The sequence below is a fragment of the Hevea brasiliensis genome, chromosome 9, assembly GCF_030052815.1.
Source record: "Hevea brasiliensis isolate MT/VB/25A 57/8 chromosome 9, ASM3005281v1, whole genome shotgun sequence".
Taxonomy (NCBI): Eukaryota; Viridiplantae; Streptophyta; class Magnoliopsida; order Malpighiales; family Euphorbiaceae; genus Hevea; species Hevea brasiliensis.
Genome location: NC_079501.1, coordinates 25,105,826 through 25,133,022, shown reverse-complemented (window position 1 = coordinate 25,133,022; position 27,197 = coordinate 25,105,826). Strand labels below are relative to the sequence as shown.

The 27,197-nt window shown below is 28.8% G+C and overlaps 2 protein-coding genes across 6 annotated transcripts; both read right to left on the bottom strand.

The window, feature by feature from the left end:
- Positions 1 to 6,662: 6,662 nt before the first annotated feature.
- On the bottom strand, positions 6,663 to 11,197 carry LOC110656505 (2-oxoglutarate-Fe(II) type oxidoreductase hxnY). 3 transcript variants are annotated; one of them, XM_021813334.2, is made up of 11 exons: positions 10,885 to 11,197; positions 10,503 to 10,695; positions 10,311 to 10,379; positions 10,118 to 10,169; positions 9,574 to 9,695; positions 8,936 to 9,057; positions 8,780 to 8,838; positions 8,277 to 8,333; positions 8,062 to 8,107; positions 7,263 to 7,342; positions 6,663 to 7,125 (listed from the first exon to the last, which is right to left on the bottom strand). In XM_021813334.2, exons 1-11 carry the CDS (start codon positions 10,960 to 10,962, stop codon positions 7,071 to 7,073), a joined length of 933 nt encoding a protein of 310 aa, XP_021669026.1. In that variant the 5' UTR covers positions 10,963 to 11,197; the 3' UTR covers positions 6,663 to 7,070. The 3 variants fall into 3 exon arrangements, with proteins under 3 accessions (XP_021669026.1, XP_021669017.1, XP_021669034.1); XM_021813325.2 differs by having other exon boundaries at positions 6,663 to 6,891; positions 10,885 to 11,188; XM_021813342.2 differs by having other exon boundaries at positions 6,663 to 6,891; positions 8,957 to 9,057; positions 10,885 to 11,185.
- Positions 11,198 to 11,655: 458 nt separating this feature from the next.
- On the bottom strand, positions 11,656 to 20,326 carry LOC110656497 (E3 ubiquitin-protein ligase HOS1). 3 transcript variants are annotated; one of them, XM_058153528.1, is made up of 11 exons: positions 20,020 to 20,326; positions 18,337 to 18,727; positions 17,793 to 17,927; positions 17,493 to 17,668; positions 16,477 to 16,877; positions 16,193 to 16,352; positions 15,048 to 15,542; positions 13,599 to 13,736; positions 13,011 to 13,136; positions 12,409 to 12,944; positions 11,656 to 12,221 (listed from the first exon to the last, which is right to left on the bottom strand). In XM_058153528.1, exons 1-11 carry the CDS (start codon positions 20,134 to 20,136, stop codon positions 12,047 to 12,049), a joined length of 2,850 nt encoding a protein of 949 aa, XP_058009511.1. In that variant the 5' UTR covers positions 20,137 to 20,326; the 3' UTR covers positions 11,656 to 12,046. The 3 variants fall into 3 exon arrangements, with proteins under 3 accessions (XP_058009511.1, XP_058009510.1, XP_058009512.1); XM_058153527.1 differs by having other exon boundaries at positions 12,409 to 13,136; positions 20,020 to 20,324; XM_058153529.1 differs by lacking the exon at positions 17,793 to 17,927 and having other exon boundaries at positions 12,409 to 13,136; positions 20,020 to 20,325.
- Between the last annotated feature and the right edge of the window lie 6,871 nt (positions 20,327 to 27,197).

Here is a 27,197-nt window from a genome sequence, read left to right as displayed (position 1 = left end):
ATCTAGATGGATTGTCATTATATTTGTTTCCATAATTAGTATAGGATACTAAGGAGATAGAATTGTGAGTCTCATGCCATATAACAAATATGGTGGACACTTATATGATAAGTAGGCTGAACCAGTGACTCAAGATAACTTATACATAGAATTTATTATTGTCAATACAAAGTCATCTAGATCATACTAGTGCATATAATCATTTGATCTGAGATAACACAATTATCTTGTATATAGGTAATTTGAGTTTAATACTACTTTCATACTTATACTATGTATGAGTATATTGGCATGTATTGGCTTCTACTAGTTATATATGAAGATAAGTATTAGTCAAGATGGGATCCATTATCCTAAGTAAATAGGGATAAAATCCTATGCCCATTTAATTATTCTTGATGAATCAAGTTTCTAGCCAGAATAATAAGACTTAGTCAAAAAAGAGTTTCTGATGAAAAAGTCTCATTAGTAAAAAATTAGAATTAAAATAAAAACATATGATTCTAAGCATAAGAATTTGACATAAACTATGGCTCTAGCTAGAATCAGGATTTTGTAACGGAGAGATTTTAATACATGGTATGTATGATCAGGGTTCATGAATTGAAAATCAATTTATCACTATTTGGGTAGTCATAGCACAACATGCTAGATGTCAACTATGACTTATGAGAACTTGTAAAAAGAGAATTTCATTTAAATTTAGAATGGTTCCAATAATATTAAAGAATTAATATTATTCTCATTACTAATAGGTAATGAACCTAGTAAGTCACACACATAAGAGTTCCATGATTAAAGCATGATTAATTTAATTAATTAATTAAATGATTGAATTAACAAGTATTAGATCACAAAGTCCCTAATATGATTTGAAACTAAATTTACCTATGAAAGTATTTCAGTGAATATCTAAAGTGTTTAAATATAAACTTGAATGAAGTTTAAAGGAAAAAAAGATTATGGACTTCGTAAAAAATTTTGGAGAGTTTGATTTTTCAAAGTTTGACCATTTGACTTGTCAAAGGTTAACTTGGTTAAATGCCTACATGGATTAATTGGACTTAGTTAAATATGGAGGCTTAAGTTTAATTTGTAACACCCCTACATGTATAGTCCTGTCCAAATTATTATTCAGGTGATCGGTGTCGGTCTGGACAATTAAGAGGATTAGAACCATATCGAAGTCACCTAGAAAAGCCCTGAATAAAAATTAATAGTGATTACCAGAAGGTAAATTACAAATAAGAAAAATAGAATATAAAAGATTAAATGAACCGGGGGTTACAACGATGGGTGACCGCACCGGGAAGTAACTACGAGATCAGTCAAAACCCTAATTTTATATGGGACATTATGACACCGCAGTCATAGGAAAAATTGCGAAGCTAGAGAAAATGTGAAAATCACAGAAAAAAGTAGAGGATCAGATCAAATAATTAGATCATGATTCCAGAAGAAATACATAATTATTAGTAAACCGGATCAGACAGGCGAGAGGCAAATTAGTCAATTCACCCTTAGAGGTGACTAATGGCCTAACTGTCCAATAAAATATGAGAAATTAAAATTTTGAAGTATAGAATTAAATTGAAGAATTATGGAGAAAACAAAGGAAAAAGAAAAGAAAATGAAATAAGATTTATGACATCACCCAAATGACATGAGCATGAGGTCATAAATACTTATCAATTTAATTACTAATTTGACTAAGTTAATTTTAGGATAAATACACATAAATAACAAAATAAAAGAAAATAATTTCGGTCTTCTTCTTCCCGTCATGCCGCCCTCTCTCTCTTTCTTGTCTCTCTCTCTCTCAATTCCACCATGGGAGCTTATTTTTAAGCTCACTAAACCCTAATTTCAACCCTAAATTCCTTACTTTCCTTGAAGAAAACTAGTAATTGAGCTTTGGTAAGAAGTTTAGAAAAAAGAAATTAGAGAAAAATTAGAGAATTAAGAAGATTAGAAAGCTCAAGTGAGGTAAGTCACTTTTTCCATTTAAATTGCATTACAATTGTAGAATTGAAGTTGAATGAGTAGAAATAACTTAGGAAAATTGAAATTTTTGCATGAATGGGGGAGGGAGAAATTTCGGTTAGCTTTGCACTTGAGGGGAAATTGAAGTGTTCTAATTTAATTAAATGTGTATTTATGCTTAGGTGAGTAAGAATAGTGGATTAGTATACTTCAATTTCATAAATTGTAATAATTAGAAAATTAGGGTTCTTGGCCAATGAGGAATTGGGAAAAAAAATTGGGGATTTTTGAAATTGAAGTAAATTGACCTAATTGAGACTCAAAATGATCAATTGGAGCCAATTGGAGGGTGTTGGAATGGTGAGAAATAAAATCAAATTCGGATTGGTAGGGGTCTAATTCTGAACAGCCAGACCTTGGTCCACTCCAAAGACCAAAACTGTAATTCTGTCACTCCAATTGGTGTGAGGCCAATTGGAGATGAAATTAGACACATAATGCTACAATTTTCATGTAGAAACCTTACCCTGAAAATGACTTTAAGTTAGTAAACAATTAGGTCAAACCCGGAATTGGCACACTGCCACTGTATAAAAATTACCAAATGAACAATGGCCATAACTTGGTCTAGGAAGGTCCAAATGACCTGATTTTTGAACCATTAGAAAGTTATGACATAGTACTACAACTTTCATGAAGAACCAAAGTCCAAATTCTGCCCATAACCCAGTCAATTTGTCAACCAAAGTTAGTTGCTCAAAACTACCAGAACCAAGAATTGCCCAGAATTCTGGGTTGTAACCAATTCGACTAGCCTTAGAAAAATGATCATAACTTGAGCTACAAAATTTCAAAATGGAATGATTTAAAAAAGGAATTAAAGCTAAGACATTAAGGGATAATTTTGATGAATGACATTTAGCCAAATTCCTACAGTAACCAGACCAATGAAACAGTAGAAAACATTGACCCAAAACTGAAAATTTACAATTTCTCTTAGGAAGCTTAGAAATTGAAATGATAAACAATGCCAACCAATTTGACACTCAAAATGTGGTATGTGGGTATAATTGGAATTCACATATCTATTAAGAAGGAAAAAGTCAATATTTTGACTTAAATAGTGCCATGAATAGTATCACTATACACAAAAATATAAAGGATCCAAATTTATAAACCGTAATGGGTAGGATAAGTCTACAAAAAAATTTTTGAAATTAATTATTAGAAATGGATTGAATGGATACTAAAGTATTTTAAATTTATGTGTTTTAGTTGGAAAGGGATCTTTGAAGGAAAAATGAAAATTGGAGTAAACTAAGTCAATAAAGAGGTTTGTGCACAACTAGTTTTCAATTTATAAGGTTTTGCATATTTTTTTTTTATTAAGTGATTTTATTCTCTTTATATATTATGTTTATCAAGTATTGAATTTATTTCAACAATTATTGAAATGTGTTACAGTATAAATGAGTTTAGTTTTGGGAAATCGATAAGTTATGATTTTATTTTTTTTATGGATCGAATAAAATTTACTTTGGAAAAATTTTGATTGGAAAATGATTTACATGAAAAAAGGACAAATTATGCTTTGAATTGTAATGGGTATGGAAATTATCGGTTATTGGAATTGGCATTGAATTGAATTGTATTGTGATTTTATGCTCACAAAAAGGATAATGAAATTTATGATGTTGTTTTATATCTCACTACAAATACTTGACATGTTATTACCCGTCCCTTATTTGTTGAGGAGACATTAGAGTTAGCTTTGTTTTAATTACCATGGTACGTGCACATGCTTAGATCTTCCTCTTATCAGAGGTTAGATCTAAGTTAAACTTTGCCCTTTTTGGAAGTAACTTATTATGGATGTAATGTGCACGATTCGATCTCCCCGACTATAGGGAGTGAGAATCACTTTGAAGATTGGCCCTTATATATTAGTCTTGTATAAAGTTAGTGAGATTAAGAATGGTTTTTGAAAAAAAAAGCAATGGTGATTTTAAAATGAGATCTATGCATAATTGATTTTAGTAAAATTTACTCTTTATTTTCATAAATTGATGGGATTATTTTAAATATCTAATTATGATTTGACAAATTGTGATTATTGATCAGAGTCATTTGAACAAATGATTTATATTATTGGCAGCATTTATTTTGATTTTTGAAATTTTGATGAATTTGAAAATTTCCAACCTCTTATTATAATTTTGTCAATGTATATTGTATTACATTTTAAATTATAAGTTATGTACTACTGAGTTCACCACTCAGTGATAGCTTTGTATGCTATCGCAAGTGAAAGTAAGGATAGAGCAGCTGAAGGAGATCACTTGAAGCTGCGCCTTGTAGACATAGTGAGACTTTCTCCAGGCATATTATAGGTATACCCTTGTACTTTAGATTTTAATGTAATCATGTAATTATATGTATGTAATTTCATTTGAACAGTTGCATAAACACTTTTGTAATATTATTTTGGAGTGTAATCAAATACAAATTACTGTAATATTAGTTTGAGAATTTAATTACTTATAAAGTTTTGTTATACTAATTTTAGTACTTCAATGAATGTAAATATTTAAATTCTTATATTTTGTGAATGATAACTTATTTCCTTTACATTGAAAATTTGTGAGATTGAAATGAGATGATTCAGTGTTGGTTTAAATCAAATTACGTTTGATTGTGAATTGAACTTCTTGTATGGGATTGAATTGGGAGGTGAAATAGATTTTATTGGAGTTGTGGTTGAGAAAACATATTGAGAGTGTTTTTCTTTTCAAGTTTTGAAGAACTGTTTTCTCAAAATACAGCCGGTACTCTGCCAAAATTTTAAAATATTTTCGTAACACCAGATTTTAATCAAGTATTTGATCCATGACTAAAATTTTAATTAAATGCTTTTTAATAAATATTCAAAGTTCCCACCATTATAAAACGGATCGAAAATTGTTTTAAAATCCCTTGTAGTATATTTAATGGGTTACCAGTAGACGAAGTACGGTAATTTATTACATATACTACGAGATCATATTACATCTTTCGAGAAGTAGAGTGTGATATAATTAATATGTCTTATGAATACTAATTAATCAAACTTACTTTCTAAATCAAGATTAAGGATGGACAAATGGACCAATAAGAAGTTGAAAGCATATTTGGTTATGCAATCAAAAGTTGACATATGTCTTCCTAATTTAATTAAGAAAATGTAAGAGATAAATGAAGAAGAATTGTCATCTTCTTCTTCGGAGTTTCCTGTCCATGTTTTCTCCAATGAGAAAAAGTGTTCTTCTTTTTTTCCTAAGCCAAGATTCAAGACAAATTCTAGTGTTGAATTCTTGAATCAAACTTGAGAAAGTTGTTTCTCATTACTTTCATATTTTAGAACCAAGAAAGACCTCTTCCCACTATTTCCTTGTTATTGGCTGAATCTCTTGGAAAGGAAATTAGAGAGCTTTGCTTGGATCAAGATTGCTATGATTATGGAGTTTATGTGGACAAGTTAAAGGGTCAGTATTTGATGACCTAGCTCCCCGAATCAAGGGATGGAAACTGATTCTGCGCCTAAAAGTTGAGTTACCCTTCATGGAACCCTAACTTTTAAGTTTGGGAATTTTGTTTCTTATTGGTAAATTGAGACTATTAGCACTCAATTAATATCTGTTCTAAGTGTTTTGTAATAGTATAAAATATTTATATGACTTGCATGAAATTTAAGGATTTGAAAATTTGCAAATTGGCAACTACGCACCTGATTGTGAATTGTTCCTAAATCTGGTGCAAGTTTCCTTTCAATAATTTTGTCTTCAAATTTTTTCATAAAATATATTAGTCCCTAACATTTAAATTAGTTAATTTATTTTTCAATTTAAAATAATTTTATTCATAAAATTTTATTTTATTAATAAAATAGTCTTTTCATATAAATTTTATATTTAAATAATTATATATTTTGTAAAGTACTAAATATTTTTATATTTATGATTATATAAATATAAAGTAAATAATTAATTAAATATAAAATTTAGATATAGAAATTATTTTATATATAAATTAAAATTTTAAGAATTAAATTATTTTAAATTGAATAAATAGACATTAATTTATTAACGAAATTAAAACTTATAGAATAAATCAGTATTAAAAGAAATAAGGTATGGCACGTAAGCTTTGTTATATTTCAAGAATTTAATTATAATTTATTTAAAATTTAAAAGATTAAAGCTGAGTTTTTCCTTATTAAGATAGATAGCAGAATCATCCATAGGGAGGATAAAAGGCAGGGGGAAGCAACACTTGCCCTGTAAGAAGCCAATGTCCCAAATCCCAATCAACAGAGCACAGGAACATCTGGATGTGTATGTTTCTCAATCTCTAAGAACAAGAAATATAATAAGGACATGAAGAAAATATTGGGATTTTTTTTTATTTTTTATCCAACAGGTAAAACGCACCGTTTGTTCATTTGTTTGCTCCAACATGATTTTTTGATTTTTTGTCTTTGAATTATTTTGTCCAATTAAGCAAATAATTATTTGCTCAATAATTCAAGAGGTGGAAATAAAAAGTGACACCTCTTCTGACGAACTCTATCTTTTGAATTTTTTTTTTTCTTAAGTTGCAGAAAAACATGCAATTGTGATTATGAGCCATAATTAACACCAAAATGCATAATGAAAATCGATACGAGCGCCAAATTATCCATCAAGTAGGAAGTATCAGATTTTCAGCATTCCACAATAGCTTGTTTGCAACTTTCACTTTTGAATACAAAGATATGGTATGAAACCTCCGATCATTTCTAGCAGTTTTTTGTGGGCTCTGCCTCAATTCTATGAGCCGTAAGTAAGCATCAATCGCTCTTTCAGATAATCCCCGCTGCGAATTGGAGGAAATCTGCAAACATAGCCCACAGATGTTATCCCCATTTTCAATCGCTAGCTAATATCCACATAACAGTATCTTAATTGATTCTGTTGTCAATGTAAAGAAAACGTTTACAAATGAACCTCCAAAGTTTTAACTTGTATATTCTTGATGAATTAATAGATTTTTAACATAGTCAATTCAAATCATTAAAGTAACACCAGCTTTTTGAAAGAGGTCAGCAAAAATGGTGCGCAAAGCAACCTGTACGGAGAAAAAAAAAACACACGAGCTTTGTTCTTCAAGATTTAGTAGATAGAGAAGTGCCAAACTTTTGATTACTATGTTGTCCAGGGCAAGGGGGCAGAAAAATATAACAACACAAACAAAACAAGAAATACCTTTGGGGCCTGGATTCACTGCAACAACTTCCCAAACATTGCACAATGCATTCTGTGTTAGGATCTAAGAAGAATGCCAGCTGCAACAATATAAGTCAAAAACCATCAACAATACATCAGAAATCCTCTGAAAAAGAGAACTGAATTACAAATGAACGGTAAGTTTAAACATCCTACAAGAAGAAAACCATTCTAATGTGCTGGTTAAAGGACACATATGCATCACGTTCCACCACATATGAAACCATACGTTTGTTGTCTATTGATGTATTATGTTTTCAGAATTTTCATTATTCCAACACAGAAGGAAGAATATAACCCTGTGATGTATGATAGAACAATAATAAAGTGTGGCATACATGACATACACTCAGCTTTGAATCCCTACATCCATATGCAAAAATTTCAGGTTTAGGGACTTGAAAATTTTGATATTTTGCAGTTTTCAAAAGCTGCTTTTTCATTGACCAAAACAAGTTCAGAGTCAACTTGATCTTCCCATAAGTCAAAACATGCCAACCAAACAATTTACTACAGCAGGAGTCTTTTAGCAGCCAACCCACCAAATTAAATCATAGAGTTACTTTCTCCATTCTCTCCTGATCAATCTATGTGATATCATCCAAATATGAAAGTATGTGCATCAAGTCTATAGCCATAAGAATAGTTTAGTATGGATCAAGCATCCTTGATACACTTACAGGTTGAAGTCACGAGCTTAGTTAAGCTGAAGTTCAAACTACCAGAAGAATAACCAAATATAATAAAAAAGTAAATAAAGAAGCATAAAGATAATTACAGAGTAGCGTTCTTGTCCTGTTGGCATCACTCTGTGTAGCGTGGACCTGCAAATAATTGACACAAAACTTTGGAAAATAAAGAAGAAGAGAGAGGAGAAAGACCCTATTGCAAAACTTTCCCAACGTATTTATTCACATGAGTGATATCTTTTAATGAGCAACTAAAAAACTTTTCAACAGAGGGAAGAAAAAAAATTAATGGAACAGTTATTACCGAAACAAACAATTAGTCCACCTCTCCATCATGTCCCCAATGTTAACTATGAAGGCCCTGCAAGTTCAAATTTAGAGACCTAAGGCTGGAATGATAAGGCAACATATTCTTATTCATTCACAAATATTGTCATGCAAATCAGTCTGTGCTAGTAAAACAGCTACTTATAGTTATGGCCTACAAAGAACTATTGACAAGTTACATATTTCAAAGATATCATCCACAATCCAAATTCATTCTTAGAAAGACCATAGGCAAAAATTTTAACTTAATTTCCTCAAAAAAAAAAAAATAATAATTAGACAGCCCATGTCCATTTTGTCATATTCATCTATAACACTCACCTTATCTAATTTGACTGCCAAAAAAAGAATGGCTATATTGATTAAATCATTTTTCAGGTTAATATCACTTTTGAGCATACTGAACGGTCCCCACCTATTTATCCCAACTATTCTTCTACATATTTAAAAAAAATTGCCAATTTGCCATCACAGAATTACCCATTCATATGGAACACATTTTCCCAGGTCTGTGGATCCTTGAATTTCTCCCTACAAACCTGTTATCATTGAAAAACCAAATCAGATGGTCCTAGAATTAGCACTTGAAGATATGAAGGAAGCTATAGAAAAGTATCAAGAAACTAAGAGACACACAGAGGTAGAATAGACATATGCCTGAAGTCCTGGCACACCATCAGTCACCAGAAGAGTGATCATTCCATAATCTGAATGTGCTGAAGCACCAAATATTTGTTCCTCAAAATGCCCCAGTTCACCTGAGATGACAGAAGTTTCTTCTAAAATGATTGGCTCAGAAGTCTTTTAGCCCAAGAAATGTTCTCTACAGGATTAATAGATGAATTAATATCCTAGTTGGGTCCTAACACCAAACAAATTAGGCCTGGTTCTTTGGAAGCTTCTAGGCTATAAAGAGGTAGAAAAAGGAAATGATAGAGGGCCTTGGAATGATAGAGAGCTTCTTCCGACCCAGAATTTTTAGCATAATTTAGATTGAACTGATGATCCATATTTAACATAATCATTGTAAGAGATAAAATATGAAGTTAGTCTCCTTAGAAAAAAAAATCAGCTGCACAGGTAGGTGCATGTTGTCTAACGTTATTTCACAGATCTAGCATTTTCACAAAAGCAAAAGGATGATATAATAAATTGGATTGCTATCTAACAATTATTCACTACTCCCAACTTCAGCTTTCCATCTACTCCAGAGATGCTGCTGAATTATTTTGAAAAAGGGAAAAGGAGAGATAAAGGAGCCAAATAAAGCCCACCTGGATAATGTAAGAGGCGAAGAAAGCTTTCTGGTTCATCCAATGCTCCTATTTTCTCAAAGTAATCCTTATCCAAGTTCAGAGCCAGAGCAATCAAAGAGATAAGTTTTTTTCCAGCAGACCTGAGGTAGCATCTAGCACAAGTGAGAAACTGTACCATCTAGCTATTCCCTTGATCTAAAATTGTCCAATATACCAGTTATCCAAATGCATGAAGATTCCACAGAAAGAATAATCTACCCAAAGCTTATTGTCTGGGTACACCCCCAACAGAACATATCATTTTTTGTCAATAATTATCCAGCAATACATAATCAAGGCATAAATACCAAATTTGAACTTTTAAATAGAAAAAGCGCTTTTCAATGAATAGGAAGAGATGGGATGCAGAATAGGAAAAGCACCAATTAAATGATAGTTGAATTCAAAATAGAAGAGAACCTATAGTCAAGCAGATATTTAACTTTCACTCTTCAAACTCATTCATAAACACAAAGTCAAAGTGAAAAAAAAAATAGAAAAACTATTGAGGATCAAAACTTACATAACTTTGCAATAGTAAGACTCCATGGTGGGTCTCCAAGAAGGGAGAAGTTCTGAAATTCCCTAGCCAAAAGAACTGCCTAAGTAATTCTCAATCAAATATTATATCAAGTAATGTACACCAAGTGCAATAACATTTGCGACAAAAATGGAAACAAGCAATATAAGCATAAGTGGGTGTATATAAACAATACCTTGTGAGGGCCACTGGTTGAGGCAACTCTTTTCTAAAGGACCAATATAGAAGCTTTCCTTTGAGTCACCTGTTTCGAGATCAGTCAAAAGGGTATTCAATTTCGTTGTTATATTATCGACTTCCATTATTAAATCACAGCAGAGAAGACGAAGAAGAAGAAGAAGAAGAAGAAGACGAAAAAAAAGAAAACCTTTAGAACTGGAAGAAGGATCGAGATTCTCAGCATACAATGGGGTGTAACCTCTGTGTTCCTTGCGAAGCAAATTCATCTTCGCAGCTAAAGGGAGAGAGAAGAATTTCCGAGACTCTTCAAAAACTCGAGCGAGCAACTCTTCCTCCACTCCATGATTTACAAGGTAAAAGAAACCATATTCCACACATGCCTGAGAAGCAATTCAAATCCAATAAAAGAATCAAATCCAATAAAAGAATCAAAACCTCATGAATCATTCAACACTGCAATCATTAATTCCATCACTCAATTTGACTAAGAAGATGAAATAGCGTAAAGCATTGAAGTACAAGTAGAAGAAAACAAAAATAATCAAGGATAAAGAAGAAGAGAACGAAACCTGACGGATGAAATTAGCAGTGGATATGAGATCGGTTGAGGAGAGGTCTATGATTGGGAGTTTCGCAGCTTCTGCCATATTTCTCTCAACTCTCTAGTCTAGTTTCTTGCTCATCCTTGAATACGAAAGTGGCAAGGTTTGGTTACCCTTCATTTCAACACTGATTCTCATTTTCGCTGGATTCTAAAATAGTTGCTTGTGTCTGTGAAGCAGGCGCGGTCAAGCTGAATCCATTTACAGCGACACGTCGTTTTTGTTTCGAACTATCTAATTGCATCTGAGAACCTATAATTAATGCCTATATTTGGGAAGATTTTAACGGGAAGAAAGAAAATGAGAGAAAAATAAAAAGGATAATCTTGTCCTGTTTGGATGAGGAAATATAAATGAAAGGAATGAAATTATTAATTTTTATTTACTTGAGAAGTTAAATATATGGAAAAAAAATATTATATGTAAAATTACTATCTATCCACTTGAGTTACTTAACGAAATCCCGCAGTTATGTCGTTTAGAAATAACGGTTAAGCTGAAGCTCTTGTTGACTTGTCATCGTTACTTCTCGTTACCTGCCATTGACGAATTGAAGTGCCGTTTAGTATTAAATACTTTTCACTTCAAGTATAAATTTCCCTCACACCGTTCTTCCAAAAGGACCAGTTTTTAACCAACGAGTAAACGGTGTTGACAAAATTTTGAACAGAAATCTAAACGAACCATGAAAATCAACCCAGAAGCTTGCGTCACAAATAAATGGAAACAGAGAAGATGTTAATAGGAATTGATGCCAATCAGACAAAGCAGCAAAAATATTGGTAATTGATCATGCATATATTACAAGTTACAAAAATGTTGGCAGCTACAGCTACCAAAGAGAAAGAAGAAAGCAGTACGGAAACAGAATTGCTTGACATCGAACAAAAATGCAGCCCTGCCAAGAACCCACACTTGATCAACGGCTCAGCAAGAAGAAATGGAGATGATACGATTCTCATTTTGCAACTATGAATCAATATATAGTATATTATGTACTCTAATGGAACAAGTAAACAAAAAGAGTTATGGCTTTGTTTCACTGCTCACTCATGTTGCTTCTAGCTCACCCATTTTTATTCAGTTGATCAGACAAATCAATAGTTTGTCAAATGGACACCAGCAATCTTCATCTTCTAGCAAACCTACTTCTTCTAATTCCTCTTCTGGGAGTTCTATAAGAAGCTCCTTTAACAGCTCTCTCCAAATTATGCTCATCTTCCTCATCACTAGATTCATCAGACCTCCATCTTGGCCCACCATTCACAATTCCATCATCAGCAGTGAACCCCTTTTCTCTACCACTGAAATGTCCATAAAACATGAATAAAACAGAAAATAAGAATGGATCAATACTGCAAATGAGCGAGAAAAGAAATAAGAAAAGAAAGAAAGAAAGAGGCCTCTCTTAGCAGAACAATGACAACAAACACCAAAGGCTTCAAAAAGAACAAGGTTTAGTAACAAAGTTTACAAGAGTTCATATTTTACCTCGAACCAATATCTATTGCATCATCTCCATAAGTCATTCTCCGAAGTCCATCATCTGATCTTTCAGGATGGATCCTTTTACCAGACACCTGTGCAGAATCACTAGGAAACCCGCAATGGCCACCAGACATAGCAATTACATTAGCTGTAACCTTGTGGGAATAAAGGGGACCTCTACTTTGGAGTTGCTCAGCGAACCCATTTTGTTCCATTTCTGGTAAGTCGCTATCAAACTGACCATGATGCAGGTCATTGTCAGGAAGCACTCCCAATGAAGTTCTGCTGATATCCTTTAATGGTGTAGCACTCATAGGACTAACCCAAGGAATTCCAGGAGTTGGGGTTCCATCATATTTAACATTCTTGTGATTGCTAACTTGTGGCTTCGGTCCTTTTCTGGCATTTGTGAATAACCTTGCTTGGAGAATTGATGGAGAGCCATAGTTACCAGGTTCAAAGTGAGATTTGTTGATGGATCCATCAAGTGGTGTTGGAGTTTTAAGGACTGATGATTTAAATGGAATTCCATGATTTGACTTCAGAACAAGAGAAGAATCAGCATATTGGGGAATCAACAAATTGATTGACTTTGGCTTTTGTACCATTGGACTATCAGACTTCGCAGGTGTTTTAACTTGTTCACCAGAAATATTATAAATCTCAGACACCATTTTTCCAGTCTTTGCTTGCTGCTGTTGGACTTGTGGTAGCAATTCAATGGATTTAGCCTGGTTAAAGCACAAAAAATTATCAGAGTTACCAATTTTTCTTTTTCCAAATAGTATTTGTTTAATGCATTGCTTGCATGCCCCATGTGCCTATCTTCCATCTTGCATGACTCAAAATAATAAAATAAAATAAAATAAAATAACAAAATAAAAATAAAAATCATCAGTTAGGCATCTTCTTAGTAGGACAATAACAAAAAAACTTCTTCCGTATAAGAGTTTGCAAAAGGTAACTTGCAGTCTCTGCTTGAGGAACAGTTGATGAGATTTTGGACAAAATCTAGTCTACCATTGTTTTCAAAAATGGGAAGGACTGAAACTGAAGCAAATCAAAATTAAAACCTATGAACCTTCCCATGTTTAAGGTTTATGACTTGTTTAGAATAAATTTAATAACCCAAAAAACATAGTTATTGTTAGACAAACATGCATGCTTCATTCTAACAAGTTTTAAGCACTTACAACAAGCCCTGTTCTCCAATCACTAGCTGATCTCATTTTAGACAAAACTTCTTCACTGACAGAATTATTTGAAACGAAATCCTGCTCCACACCCTGAAGTTTGAGATCAACTTGGCATGCCTCGGCATATCTGTAGCGCTGGAATAGTGAAAGAATATAAGACCACACATTATCATGCCATCAATGTTTGAGGTCTTTAAAGGATAAAAAAAATAATAAAAAAAAAATTGTTCAAAAAAGCTATGACATTTGTCTATAAGACCTCCAAATAATATAAAATTAAAAGATAAACTAAGAATATAAACTGGAATCATAAATACACCGTACAATCATTCACAAAATTACAACATCAATTCCTCCATTGAATCTTATGGCCACAAAGCTTTACACTACTAGCTGGGACATAGGCATAAATCACACTAGCATTATAGGCTCTATAAATCAATATATAAAACAAACAATAGTGAGGTTTAATGTTATAACTTTCATCCATGTTCAATCTATTTTTCAAGTTAACTCCCGTGTTGAACACTAGCACCAGAATTTCAGCTCCTTTACCAGTTTGACAGTATCCTTCATTCATATATAGGTGATGAGTCATTTGAATTAGCAATCCATATCAAGATGCTCATTCCTCAGCAATCATTTAACCGGTCTCACAACAATGGTTTGATGATACATCTTTATGTTTCTTTTTCTTGTGATTTTGAGTGATGCAAGCTCCTCTGATTTACATGTTTCAAGGGTACATGCCTTTGTCATACTCATTGAGGCAGATTAGTTTGTAACGAAAAAAAAAAAAAAAAAAAAAATTAATAATAATAATAATAATAATAATAATAAATAGAACCAAATTAGTTTTAAAGAAACACTTATGATATGAAAAAGCTGCTTTGTTATTGCCACACCAAATCCCACAGGGAAAACTTATGAACATGTGGAGGGCAGGGGGCAACTAATGAAGAAATTTTTAAAATGAGACCAGGAATACATAAATTAAGACATTTTGCAGTAATTTGTGCACAATGCAATGGCATATAGTAAGGTAATGTGCAGTAAGTCAATTCACCGCAAAAAAAAATGCCATTTGGTCATGAAACAGGAAATTGTCACCCAACCAACAGCCACTACAATTAAAAACCAATTTAAAAATCTTACAAGAAAAAAAGAGAAGGAAGAAATTTTGGTGGTTGGTGTGGGTTGGTGGGGTGGGGAAATCCATATAACATTACTCTATTGCTGTCATCACCACCACCATCCCCATTGCAATTAGTATGTTGCAATTCATATTCACCCAAATCGGTCATCACCTGTATGCATCAAAATTCATGACCATTGCCACTTCCTCTCTTAAAAGTAAAAACTTCATAGATAAAAGCACAAAGCATGGCATTTCGAGCTTGAATTGAACAAAGCTCAAAATTAACTAAGTCTAGAGTTAGCAATTACCTGAAGATAAAATACAACAAGAAGACTTCCAGTGGTTGTTGAAGGGTCATCGATTGCACAATCTAAAAGACATTTATGGACATATTTCTCTTCATCCAAATTCCAAGGAAATTCTATCATCCGGTCTACCAATTTGCTCTTGATGCAAAGACAACAAATTTCAGTCACCAGTACCTTCACCCAGTCCTCCCAAGTCCTACATTCACGTTTCAAATCATCAGAAGCATCCTCGGTTAGTTCATCTTTCCACTTCTTTTCCCTGACTTTGGTACAGAGCATCCTCTGATGCATAAAAGCTTCAGTCAGAAGTCCACACTCAACCCTCACCCGAACTGCAGTAACAGCCTCACTAAGTGAAACCATCTGAGATCCATCACGCCCAGACCACCGCAAGACCATCAGAGCCGTTTCTGGTGCTTCTCTTTCTAATAGCACTTGAGCAATCTTAGGATGAATTGATGGGCTTGAGATCTCAGGAAGAAGGTGACAAGCTTCCTAAGCAATATAATATGAAGAATGATCAGCATATCTGAGAAGATTAAAAACAGTTTCACTTTTTCTCTATGCATAAAGCATACTATAATTAAATGCTCTCTAATCTTTCTAGAAATGGAAAATGTTACTTCCTTCTAGTGTATTTTTACTGGTTACACAAAATGCAAGTTCCAATAAATTTTAATATAATATCTTGATCTACAGTGAGTTGGTAGCTTGGTGCAAAGACCCCCAATTTGGTTACTTTCAACTTCAGAAAAAGTACGTTAAGAACAATTTTAGTTGAAAATACACCTTCCATACTCCTAGAATGCCCCTTGTGTGTTGGCTTGGTTTTGGGGGTTGTGTGTGTGTGTGTGTGTGTGTGTGTGTGTGTGTTTTTGTTGTGGGGGGGGGGGGAGGGGGGACGACGGCGGTGGTGGTGATGGAGGAGGGTTCAAGGGATATTGGGTATGACAGTTTAAAAATGCCACATTCTGGAAATAGATAAGCCCTTCAAGACCCTGATAATGAAGCTATTATCAGGCTTACCATCTATCAAAAATAGAGGTCTCACAAACATATTATTTCACATTGCATCTAGTGCCTATATCAAACTAAAAAACTGAGGTCAATTCAACCATCCACCATCAGCACAACCATTCAGTTACCTTTAGAGCTTCATCTGTGTGATCATCTAGAAGATAAAAGACAAGCGATTCAAGTAATGCATCCCTGGTTATACCAAAAGTAGCTGCAAAGTCATCTACAATGTGCCTCCAAGTTCCATCCAGCATTGTCCAATGCCAATCAAAAATGTAATAAAGTAGATGATCCTATGTTAAGGAAACAAAAAGTTCTGCAAACTGAATATAAATGCAATTGTCAAAAGTGTAGTGTACATATATTATTTTTTTAAAGTGAAAACGTGAAAACCAAAGAGAGAAAGGATACAATCGCTTGTTTTGCAACTACTAAATCAGAACTTCCATGTATAAAGAGAACATCAACAGCAGCTCGAAGACTTTCAAATGGATAGCAACCTGTAACCCCCTCTACCTTAGACCTAAAAAATGATCCACGATCCTTCTGTAAAGATGCTAGTTGTAATTCATCTCCCATTTCCTGTACATATCCTTGCTCTATCTCAAGATTTGCTAAAGCATCTTCGATGAACAAGGAACCAGTCTGCATATTGGACTCAGCAGATTGATTTAATGCATCAGGCCATGAACGCATAATTGCAGCTGATTTCCTTTCACGGACAACAGAACACCATGATGTAAAAGTACCATGACAACACTTCAGATTCTCCAAAAATTGGTGTCTGATACACCATTTCATAATCTCCATATGCTGAAAACAACGAATGAACACCAAGAAACAGTTACAAATCACAAGCAGAAAGAAAAAGCATTAGTAATTTATGGTTTCATTCAGACTTGCAGAGTTAAAATAAACAATTTGATGTTCAAAAAAGCATTCATGATGTGCTAAATATTATTAGTACAAAAGCAGCAATCACCACCATTAATGTAAAGATAACTCTATACATATGTTGTACTTTCTAATTTTAGATGGCTTTTGAAGTTTCAACTAATAAAATCATAACCTTGTTAAAATTCGAAAGTAATAAAGGGCAACATCACTTGCTATTCAAAATGGAAAAATAAAAGAACGTCAGAGAATGATTACAAATATAATATATTGATTAAATAAAAGAGGTGTAGGCTAGAAATCCTAATCTACATCTCTTTCCCTTCTGAATAGTGTGTGATATTCTCCTTCAGTGATTTAGAATCCTAACAAGGTTATGATTTTATTAATTAAATAATCTCATATATAATAAATCAAAGAAATGAAAGAGATGTAGATTAAATACAAAAACTAAGAATTAGAAAAAAGATATGTGAACCTATAAACAGTAAACACAGCAATCTATTCACAATTTGGTCTTTTAAGCAATCAAACCTGCTTCGTCTTTAAAATGCTTTCTTGAAGGACCTGCAAGTCATGAAGCTGTGCTGAAAGATTACCCTTAAATGATGACTCCAAAACTTCAAGCACATTCAATAATCCAGCCAGTTGCACAGAAGGCTTCACAAGAAAATTCAACCTAGTTTTCATTTCTTCTGCTTCAAGATTATCTTGCAAAAGTGTTAAGAAGATTATACATAGTTGACTATTGAAAGAAGGTACACAATTAATTAAAAAAATGTAAAAACAACTAACAAGCTTCAGACGTCAATTGTATATAAGTTAGAAGGATACATATCCCTTGAAGTTCTAATACAATGTTTCCGAAGGTCCGCTTGCACCAATCCTTCACGACAACTTCATCCAATAAGAAAGCAATGACAGGATCACTAGACACAGCACTTTCATCCATACAAATATCTGTAACGTCTGTCAAATTTCTATTAAGGATATTCTTAACTTTGACAAATGAAATTAAAGTTCATAAAGTAAACTCTATAAAATTTTTCTTTCTTTCTTTCCTTTTTCTAATTCTTCTTTGGGAATTGAAAAGTACATTTTTATAAATTATGATTTCATAAGCAATGTCACATTAATGGAGGTACTAGTCTGCCTAATTTTCAAGCATTCCTCTCACCGTTTTTCTTTGTTGTTCAAATATTTCTGTACAAAAAATGCATAAAAGTGATGTTGCCACTTGCCATGTTCTTGGGAAACTCCCTCACAAGAATAACCAAGAGCAGTTACATGGTTGACATTTCCTTTAAAAATATCATTAACGACAAAGTAAATGCATCAAGTCTTAATTTAGATAAATATAAATGCAATAAAAGGATACAGTGGCAAATTAAAGAAACCAAGTTATTTTCCATAGCAACATCAAATAAAGAATAAAGACGCTGGACATCAACAGTCGATTGATTGTCCCCATCTTCTTTCTCCTGAAATCTTTCATCGCATTTTTTAGAAATAAGGCCAGCCTCTATGCACTCATAGTAAAGGCGATGACGGAGCCTATTGTTGCTTTTTGCGATAGGGATTCTACAAATTGGGCAAAGATCACACCGCTGACTACATTCCGAACATAAGGAAGAATGCCCACATGAGACCAATGCATACTGTACATAGCGTCCACAGCTTCTCAAATCTCTAGTTGCCCGACAGCGCTCGACTTTTGCTTCACTGCACAACTCAATTAAATCAACAGATGCCAAGTGTTCCAAAGCTTCCTGAAATAGGGATTAGAATCAAAATTTAATTTCTCACAATACAAGTTATTATCAGGTCAACATTCATGAGATGCATTAATATTTCAATTACTAGAATGTGAAAAGTGAAACTGAAAATTTTTATATCAACATTCTGGCATAAGAAAAAAATTGGAAGGAGGACACAGTCTGCATCTAGATTCTAGAATGGGAACTAGAAATTAGAATTCCTTTTCCTTTTGAAGCTTTAACTCCAATAACTGGATATACCAGGAATTACTTATCAAGTACCAATCACAATCAGATTCAATTTGCAGATCCTTAACACCCATTTTAAACTCAATTATCTGAATTTGGAATGATTCTCCGACTATTCTTCCTTAATATACAAGGTTAACCTTAAGTATTGAATCCAAGAAAGAAAATAGCCGACTGTCTCTGTGATGCATTCAACAGGATGATATTTGAGTCTGCAATCCAGTCTAGTATCAAGAAAAAATGCAACTAAATTGAAGTTGACAAGAAGTGCAATTTACACAGTAGCTCTCCTTTAAATCCTTGCTTTCCAGATCAGGTCGACGTCACAAAACTATCTGAATTTACCAGGCAGGTAGTCCATAATCTTGAATGCACAATACATACATTCATATCAACGCTTTATCAGTCAGTAAACATTCCATAAAATCTCATTTGCAATCACGTCTCAAGAACAAAATTGCGTTCATTGATTCATTCTCAATTCTCAATTCTACTTCTCTAAATAATTAAAAAACAACAAAGAAACACCAAGTCGCAAACACCCAATTAACTCCTCAAATTCACTTCAGATTACATCCGATCCCAAACCCCAAAAAAAGTGAGGGTTTTACATGTCAACGCTAAGTAGGTAAATGTAGAAAGGGCAGTTTAATAAGAGATGAGTAGCAATACCACCAAAAAAAAAAGCAAAAAATTACATAAACCAGGAACCTTGGACACACATCTTTGAATAAATAGTTTTATAGCTTCTTTAACACAAAATTAGCTTCATTAGCTCAAAACTACTATTTAAAAGCCAACAAGGACTACCTAAAATCTCAGGAATAATGGGAATAAGATTTTAAAAGCACTTCCATTTCTTCCCTCAGTCAAAAACTCAACTCCACCTTTTGCTAAAAAGGAAAGGAGGGGGAAAAAAAAAATTTGGCGGAACAAACTTGAAGGTAAGCGGATGGTTAATCTCAGAGAGCCTAAAATATAGTAACAGCTAGGGTTTCACAAATTGATTCATTTTGTTTAATTAATAGATGTGAAATGAACTATAGAATCCGTACTTGAACAGCTCGGCTACTGTAGTTGGGTTGCAGAGGCGGAGTGACGGATCTAGCGGTCCAGCCGCGATCGGCGAGAGAGGAGGGTGAAAATCGACCGTTGAGATGATTTCGCTCCATTTCTCTTCAAAGCTAGAGAAAATGCTTTCAAAACCTTAATTAAGAAGCACAATAGCGAGGTAAGGATGAAAAAGAAAGCAGAGGGAGTGTTTAGGGCTTAAAAAAAGTTAAAAGAACGGCGGAAGGTGATGCCATGGGCTCAGCGACAGCCACATACAGAATTCAAATTAGCACTTCTGGAGATGCGTTGGCGATCGCGGGTTCCAAATCATCGGTCAAGTACTCGAGTCGGGTTGGGGCCCGTCAGACTCTTAAATTGGGCTATGATTGATTGTTGATTATTAATGATTCCAGCAGCCAGCCCGACCCAAAGTCTTCACAATGGTTGACCTTGTTGCTGCTGCTGCTGCTTATGGAAGCTGCTTTCTTTTTTTCCTTCTATTTTTTATATATTTATTTCTTATATAATTTTACAGATATTAATTTTTTTATAAAACGTAGGTTCCATATTATTATATTTATTATAAAAAATTATTTTTTTATTAATTTTTATATATTATATAATATTAACATAATATTATAAATATTATATTTAATTATTTAAATTAAAATATTAATTTTAATATCATTTTAATTATTTATATAAATAAAAATATTTATGAATTTAAAATTATTTTTTATTCAATCATATTTTTATGAAATTTATGTATTATATTATTAATATATAATATTAATTTAATTATAAATTTAAATATAATATAATAAAAAATTTAAAAGTATAAATAAGTGAAAATATTTAAAAATGAAAATAAATTAATAATAAATTAAATTTAATTCATTTAAATTCTATCATTTTATTTTTTTTTTTAAAAAGTTTGATTCTAAATATTTATTTCAATTTTTCATAATTTAAAATAATATTAACTTGTAGAATAAAATTACATATTTAAATTAATGTGAAAAAAATTATTTATAAAATTAGAAAATAAATATTTTTTTAAACAAATTTATGTTAATTCAGCACATTATCATTATTAAATTTTTATTTTTATTATATTAATGTTGTCATATTGTTTATATAAAAAAAACCTATTAATATATTAATTATTTAATATATTTAATAAGGATTTTTATTTTTTAAACTATAATTTATATTATATATGTTATAAATACATTATTGATTAAAATATAAAAATAAATTTAATCATGCATATTATAATTAATATATATATATTAATTAGATTTTAATTCTAAATTAAAAATTATAACAAATTTTCTGTAAAAATAATTTTAAAAAATAAAATTTATAAAGGAAAAATATAAATATATATTATATTATTAATACTTGGGATAATATTTTTATTAGTTCAAAAAGCTAGTTTCCATATATATATATATATAGTCTATTATTATAAATGTATCGTATATATTATATATTCAAATTTTAATTACATAAAAATTACATTATGTTTTAAAAAATTATAAAAAGTATTTTTATAAAATTGGCTTTAGCTTTAATTATTTTTTTAGTAGGTATCCAATATGATTGATTATAATATAATTCTTAATTTAGTTATTAATAGAAAATTAGAATCATATCAAAACAACAAAATAAATTTAATATAATACGACTTGATTCTTACAATATATTTTTTATTGTAATTCTTATTAATTTTTTTTATTAAAAATAATACAAATCACAAATTCTACTATTTTCATTTCCAAAAAATAAAAATAAGAAAATATTAATAATGTAATAATATAAATATAAATCTAAATAATTATTATATTATTAATATTACTCATTTATTTATTATTAATACAAAAGATAATATTTTATAAATGGTATAATGCTAACTCTATAATAATAATTTTTTAAGAAATCATACTTATAATAATATAAATATATATAGAAATAAATTAATTATTAAATTTAAATTTAATTATCTTGTTATTATTGATCTTTAATTAAAATTAAATAATTTTTTTTTAAGTTATTCATTTAATAAGTCTTAAAATTAATAATAATCTTTGAATAATTTATTTCGTTTTTATAAATTATAATTATTAAAATATTTAATTTTAATTAATATTCATAATTTTATAAATATTAATATATTTTTTTATTAAAATTAAAAAAATATTGTATACAATTAATAAAATATTTTTAAATTAAATTATTAAATAGCTCATTTTAAAAATAAATTTAAAATATTAGATAATAATAAATTATTTGATTAGATTATATTTTTATTTTTATTTATTAATTTTTTATTTATTAATTTTTTATTTTAATTATTTATTTCTTTTAAAATTAAAATTTTAAATTTATACAAATTTTAAATTTAATTTAAATAATAAAAATATAATTATAATTAATTTTAAAAATAAAAAAATAATTTAAATAAAGTGAATATTTCTCTATTTCACACACATATATATCATCATCAAATCAAATTTATAAATTTAAATTTACTCGAATTTAAGGTAAGTACAAAAATTTTAAAAATAAAAATTTAAAATAAGAATATTAATAATATAATTAGTTATTTTGTCCTGTTTAGTAAATTTTCAATTTTTTATTTATTAAATAATTTCCAAATAAATGTTTTTTTTTCTAACCCGCAAACGATCTGCCAGCTGAGCAGAGAACCAGCGCATTAGCTGCACATTGCCAAATAAGCCAAGGATTGTACCCAAGTTCTGTGGTCCTGCAGTAGGACTAATCGGACGGTTAATATACATCAACTCCCCAGCCATTTCCATTCGAAAAAAAAAAAAAATCAGATATTAGATTTGTTTAGCCTTATTGTTGGTACTGTTAATGAGAAATATAATTTCTTAAATAGATTTATTAAAAAAAATATTAAAAATATTTTAAAATTAAATTTAATAAATTTTTTAAATTGTTACAGCAACTTATTAATGGCACATGTCTATCAGCAAAATTCTGTTCTTTAGCAAAGATCAAGAATCACGCAAATCCTTTAAAAAAAAAAAAAACGGCAAATCCAGGTTGGTTAATCAGCAAAAGTTCAGAAAAATTAGAATTGGAACCAGAATTATCGGTGCGGATGATCTTCTATTCAATTTAGTTTAATTTGAGTTTAAATTTTTTTTAAAATATTAAATTGAATTGATATTTTAAATTTAATTTATAAAAAATTTTTTAATTAATCTAATTTTATTTGATTTAAAATTAAATTAATATAATTTAATTTTAAACTGATATTTGACTGGATTTATACAAATCAAATTATACAAGTTATCTTAAATGAATATTTTTTAAAATATTTATTTATAATTATTATTACTTTAAATATTAAATTAAAATTTTTATTTTTATTCATAAAATATATTTTTTTTTAATTAACTGAATTATTCCTATATAACACCATTCTAAACATAATTATGAAAATAAAAAAGAAATCACATAATATTTCTTTGTATTTTTTTATAATAAATTTCTAAATTTTATAATTTTTAACATTAAATTATTTTTTATTAAAATATCTCTCTCCAAACAATAAATCCAAATTGTGACAATAAAAATTGAAATTTCACAACTAAAAAAAATTATAAAAAAAAAAAAAAAAAGTTGTATGGCGGCTTCAACAAATCTAAATCCAAAATTGACAAAACGCAAACTTTGAGTTATTGAGGGATTATACCAGTTGAAGGAATTTGGTATACCTCTTAAGGTCAATCCAGTTATTTGCATACTTTGATTTTAGTCAAATAAATAAAATGATAATAATAATAATAATAATAATTTACCTGGAAAGATATATATATATAAAGCAGAGTAATATTTTTTTGATATTATCACATACGATTTTAAAATAATTATATTTATACCACGTAGTAATATTTAAAGTAATTAAATTTTTTCCTGTGTTGCCATATAGAATTCTAACATTATTACATTTATGTCAGGTGACAATATTAAATTAAATTTATTACTAGTAATTTTTTTTCTTGTTATATATGCCAATTATATTAAATTAAATTTATTAAATTGATATTTATTAAATTTCATACAATATTTATAGAATATTAACTTTTCATAATTTTAATCTTTAATTTTAATTTAATATCTTATATAATTATAAAATATAATGGCTATTTAATTTTTAAGATACAATCTAAATTTAACTTTTTACTATATCTATAATATATATATAAAGTTGACAGATTTTTCTTTGGTGCTGCCATATAAGATTCTAAAATAATTATATTTATGTTACATGATATTATTTAAAGTAGTTAAATTTTCTTCTGTACTAAGTGACAATGCCAAGTGGCAATATTAAATTGAATTTATTGCTAGCAATATTTTCTCTTTCTCACATATGCCAATTATATTAAATTGAATTTATTACTAGCAATTTTTTCCCTTACCTCATTTATTAATTTTGTTGATATCAATTTTTTTTCCTTATTTAATTTTTAAGTTATAATCCAAATTTAACTTTTTATTGCCTAAATACACATAAATATGATATTTAATATGCCTAAATACACATATTTTCTTTTTTATCAATATCAAAATTCAATTTATTGAGTACATGAAATTAATGGAATAATATTTTATTCTCTGTGATCCAAATTCTATCATTTGTTAATTGTAATGATTCTTCAAACTTGAAGTGAAGCAAAGAAGTCACTACAAGTTATGTGTCTTCATTTGGAAGTTGTACCACAAACATATCATTAAATCAGCACTACAACTTTAAATTTACAAATTAAACACTAAGAAGATCCATCATAAGATTAACCTCAATAAATAAAACATGTCTCTCATAGTATTAAGAGAAAAAACAAATAAATAAATAAAGGTAGTATTTATTTATTGGCATTAGAGTATAATGATCTTGCTCATGCAATAAGATAAGCCCAAAAAAATAATATTCTTAGTAAGAAAGGCTTTCTGTATTTTTTCAAAATAAAGTTGAAATATTTTTCTTTTTAGAGAAATTAAGTAGAAAATCAATAATTTCAACGAGAAAGAGAGCACAGAACCAAGTGTAATAAAGTCAAATGAAAAAAAACATAGCAAATTTACCATAAAGAGTAGCAGGAAAACTGAAAATCTAGAAAGAATCACAAGGGAAATTGTCATTTTAAAGCAAAACACTAATAAAATAAAGGAGAATAAGAAAATAATGATAACCATAAAAAAAGACTCTGCTTTGGAGATCTAATATTTTCAGTTGAAATATATAATTATTATATAACTTCTAAATTTAAATATTTTTATTTTTTTAAATGAAATGTTAATATTAAATTTTATTTATATTTTCTAAATAATTTTAATTAAATTTAATTTTTTTTAAAATATCTGTTCTAAATTAAAATCAATAATCAAGGATATTTAAATATTTGTGAGAAATTAATAATTAAATTTTTTAAAAGATGTTTAATTATTAAAGGTTATTAGAAAAAAGATCAAAATTAAATTTTATATATATTTACTAAATAGTTGTAATATATAATTATTATATAATCTAATTTTTTAAATATAATTCTTAATTAATATGATATTCCAAATGTAAATACTAAAACATTATTAATTACTATAATTAAGTTTAATTTTCTTTAAAATATATGTTTAAAATTAGAACTAATAATCAGGAGATATTTAAATTTTTTTTTAGAAATTAATGATAAAAATTTTCATTAAGTTTAATTTCCTTTAAAATATATGCTTTAAATTAAAATAAGAAATTATGGGATATTTGAATTCTTGTGAGAAATTAATGATTGAAATTTTAAAGGTAATTAATATTTAATTAAAAAAAATGAATGTCAACATTAAATTTTATTTATATTTTTTAAATAGTTTTAATTAAATTTAATGTTTTTTAAATATCTACTCTAAATTAGGACCAAGATTATTGGTGATTAAAATGAAATGAAATAAAAATTTATTTTCATTGTTACGGCAAATAAAAAATTTATATTAATATTCAATTTTTATTTTTTTTAATATTTTTTATAATATATTAATAAATAATTAATATTATTACTTTGGTTAATATTAATTAAGTTATATTGTTTTATTATCATTTAGAAAAATTAATTAATAATATAATTTTTTTTAAATTATGATTAAGTTATTAATTCTCAAATTATGCGTATATAAGTTACAAATTATTTACTTATTTATTACTTTAATATTGTAATAAATAACTATTATTATTATTATTATTATTATTATTATTATTATTATGTAGAAACCTCAATTTAATTAGATATAGGAAAAACTCTTTATTTTATATATATAAAGAGTTTATATTTAATAATTATATTAAATAATGTAATTAATTATTATCATTACTATTATCATTATTTATTTTTACTATTATCATTATTATCATAATTTTTATGGTTAACTAATTAAAAATATTAGACATATTTTAATAATTTTATAAATTTCTCATTTAATAACTCTTAAATTTTTAATTATTTCATTTAATTATAAAAATTTAATAATTATATATATATCTTAATATTAATAAAATAATTTAAAAATAAGGTTAAATACTTTACTTTCTTTCTCTTTCTCTTTCTCTGTCTCTCTTTTATATATTTAATAATTTTTAATTTACTTTAATTTTATTTTATTTTTATTTATCCTATTTTAGTATTCATTTAATAAAAATATATTTTTAATTGTATATTGAATATTATATAAAATGAATTATAGAAAAATAAAATGAAATAAAAAATTTATTTTTATAGTTATGCTAAACAATAAATTAATATTAATATTCAATTTTCATTATTTTTTGATATTTTTATAGTATATCAATAAATAATTAATATTATTAATTTAGTTAATATTAATCATTTTATGTTATATTATTTTATTATTATTTAGAAAAATTAATTAATGATACAAATTCTATAAATTATGATTAAATTATTAATTTCCTAATTATGTATATGTAAGTTACAAAGTATATAATTATCATATTTTAATATTATAATAATTAGCTATTATTATTATTATTATTATTATTATTATTATTATTATTATTATTATTATCTAGAAAAGCTTAATTTAATTAGAAATAGGAAAAATTAAGAGTTAATCATATTAATTTATTAATTATACT

Excerpts from the sequence above, each read along its gene's own strand:
- LOC110656505 (XM_021813325.2), bottom strand. The coding sequence starts at position 10,962 with ATGGCAGAAGCTGCGAAACTCCCAATCATAGACCTCTCCTCAACCGAT. Across the intron at positions 9,058-9,573 it reads TCGCCTCTTACATTATCCAG|GTGAACTGGGGCATTTTGAG; the intron begins GTGGGCTTTATT and ends CTGTCATCTCAG. Across the intron at positions 6,892-7,262 it reads AGTGAATCCAGGCCCCAAAG|ATTTCCTCCAATTCGCAGCG; the intron begins GTATTTCTTGTT and ends CTATGTTTGCAG.
- LOC110656497 (XM_058153527.1), bottom strand. The coding sequence starts at position 20,136 with ATGGAGCGAAATCATCTCAACGGTCGATTTTCACCCTCCTCTCTCGCC. Across the intron at positions 17,669-17,792 it reads ATTAGAACTTCAAGGGATAT|ATAATCTTGAAGCAGAAGAA; the intron begins GTATCCTTCTAA and ends CACTTTTGCAAG. Across the intron at positions 16,353-16,476 it reads GTAGTTGCAAAACAAGCGAT|TCTACTTTATTACATTTTTG; the intron begins TGTATCCTTTCT and ends AACATAGGATCA.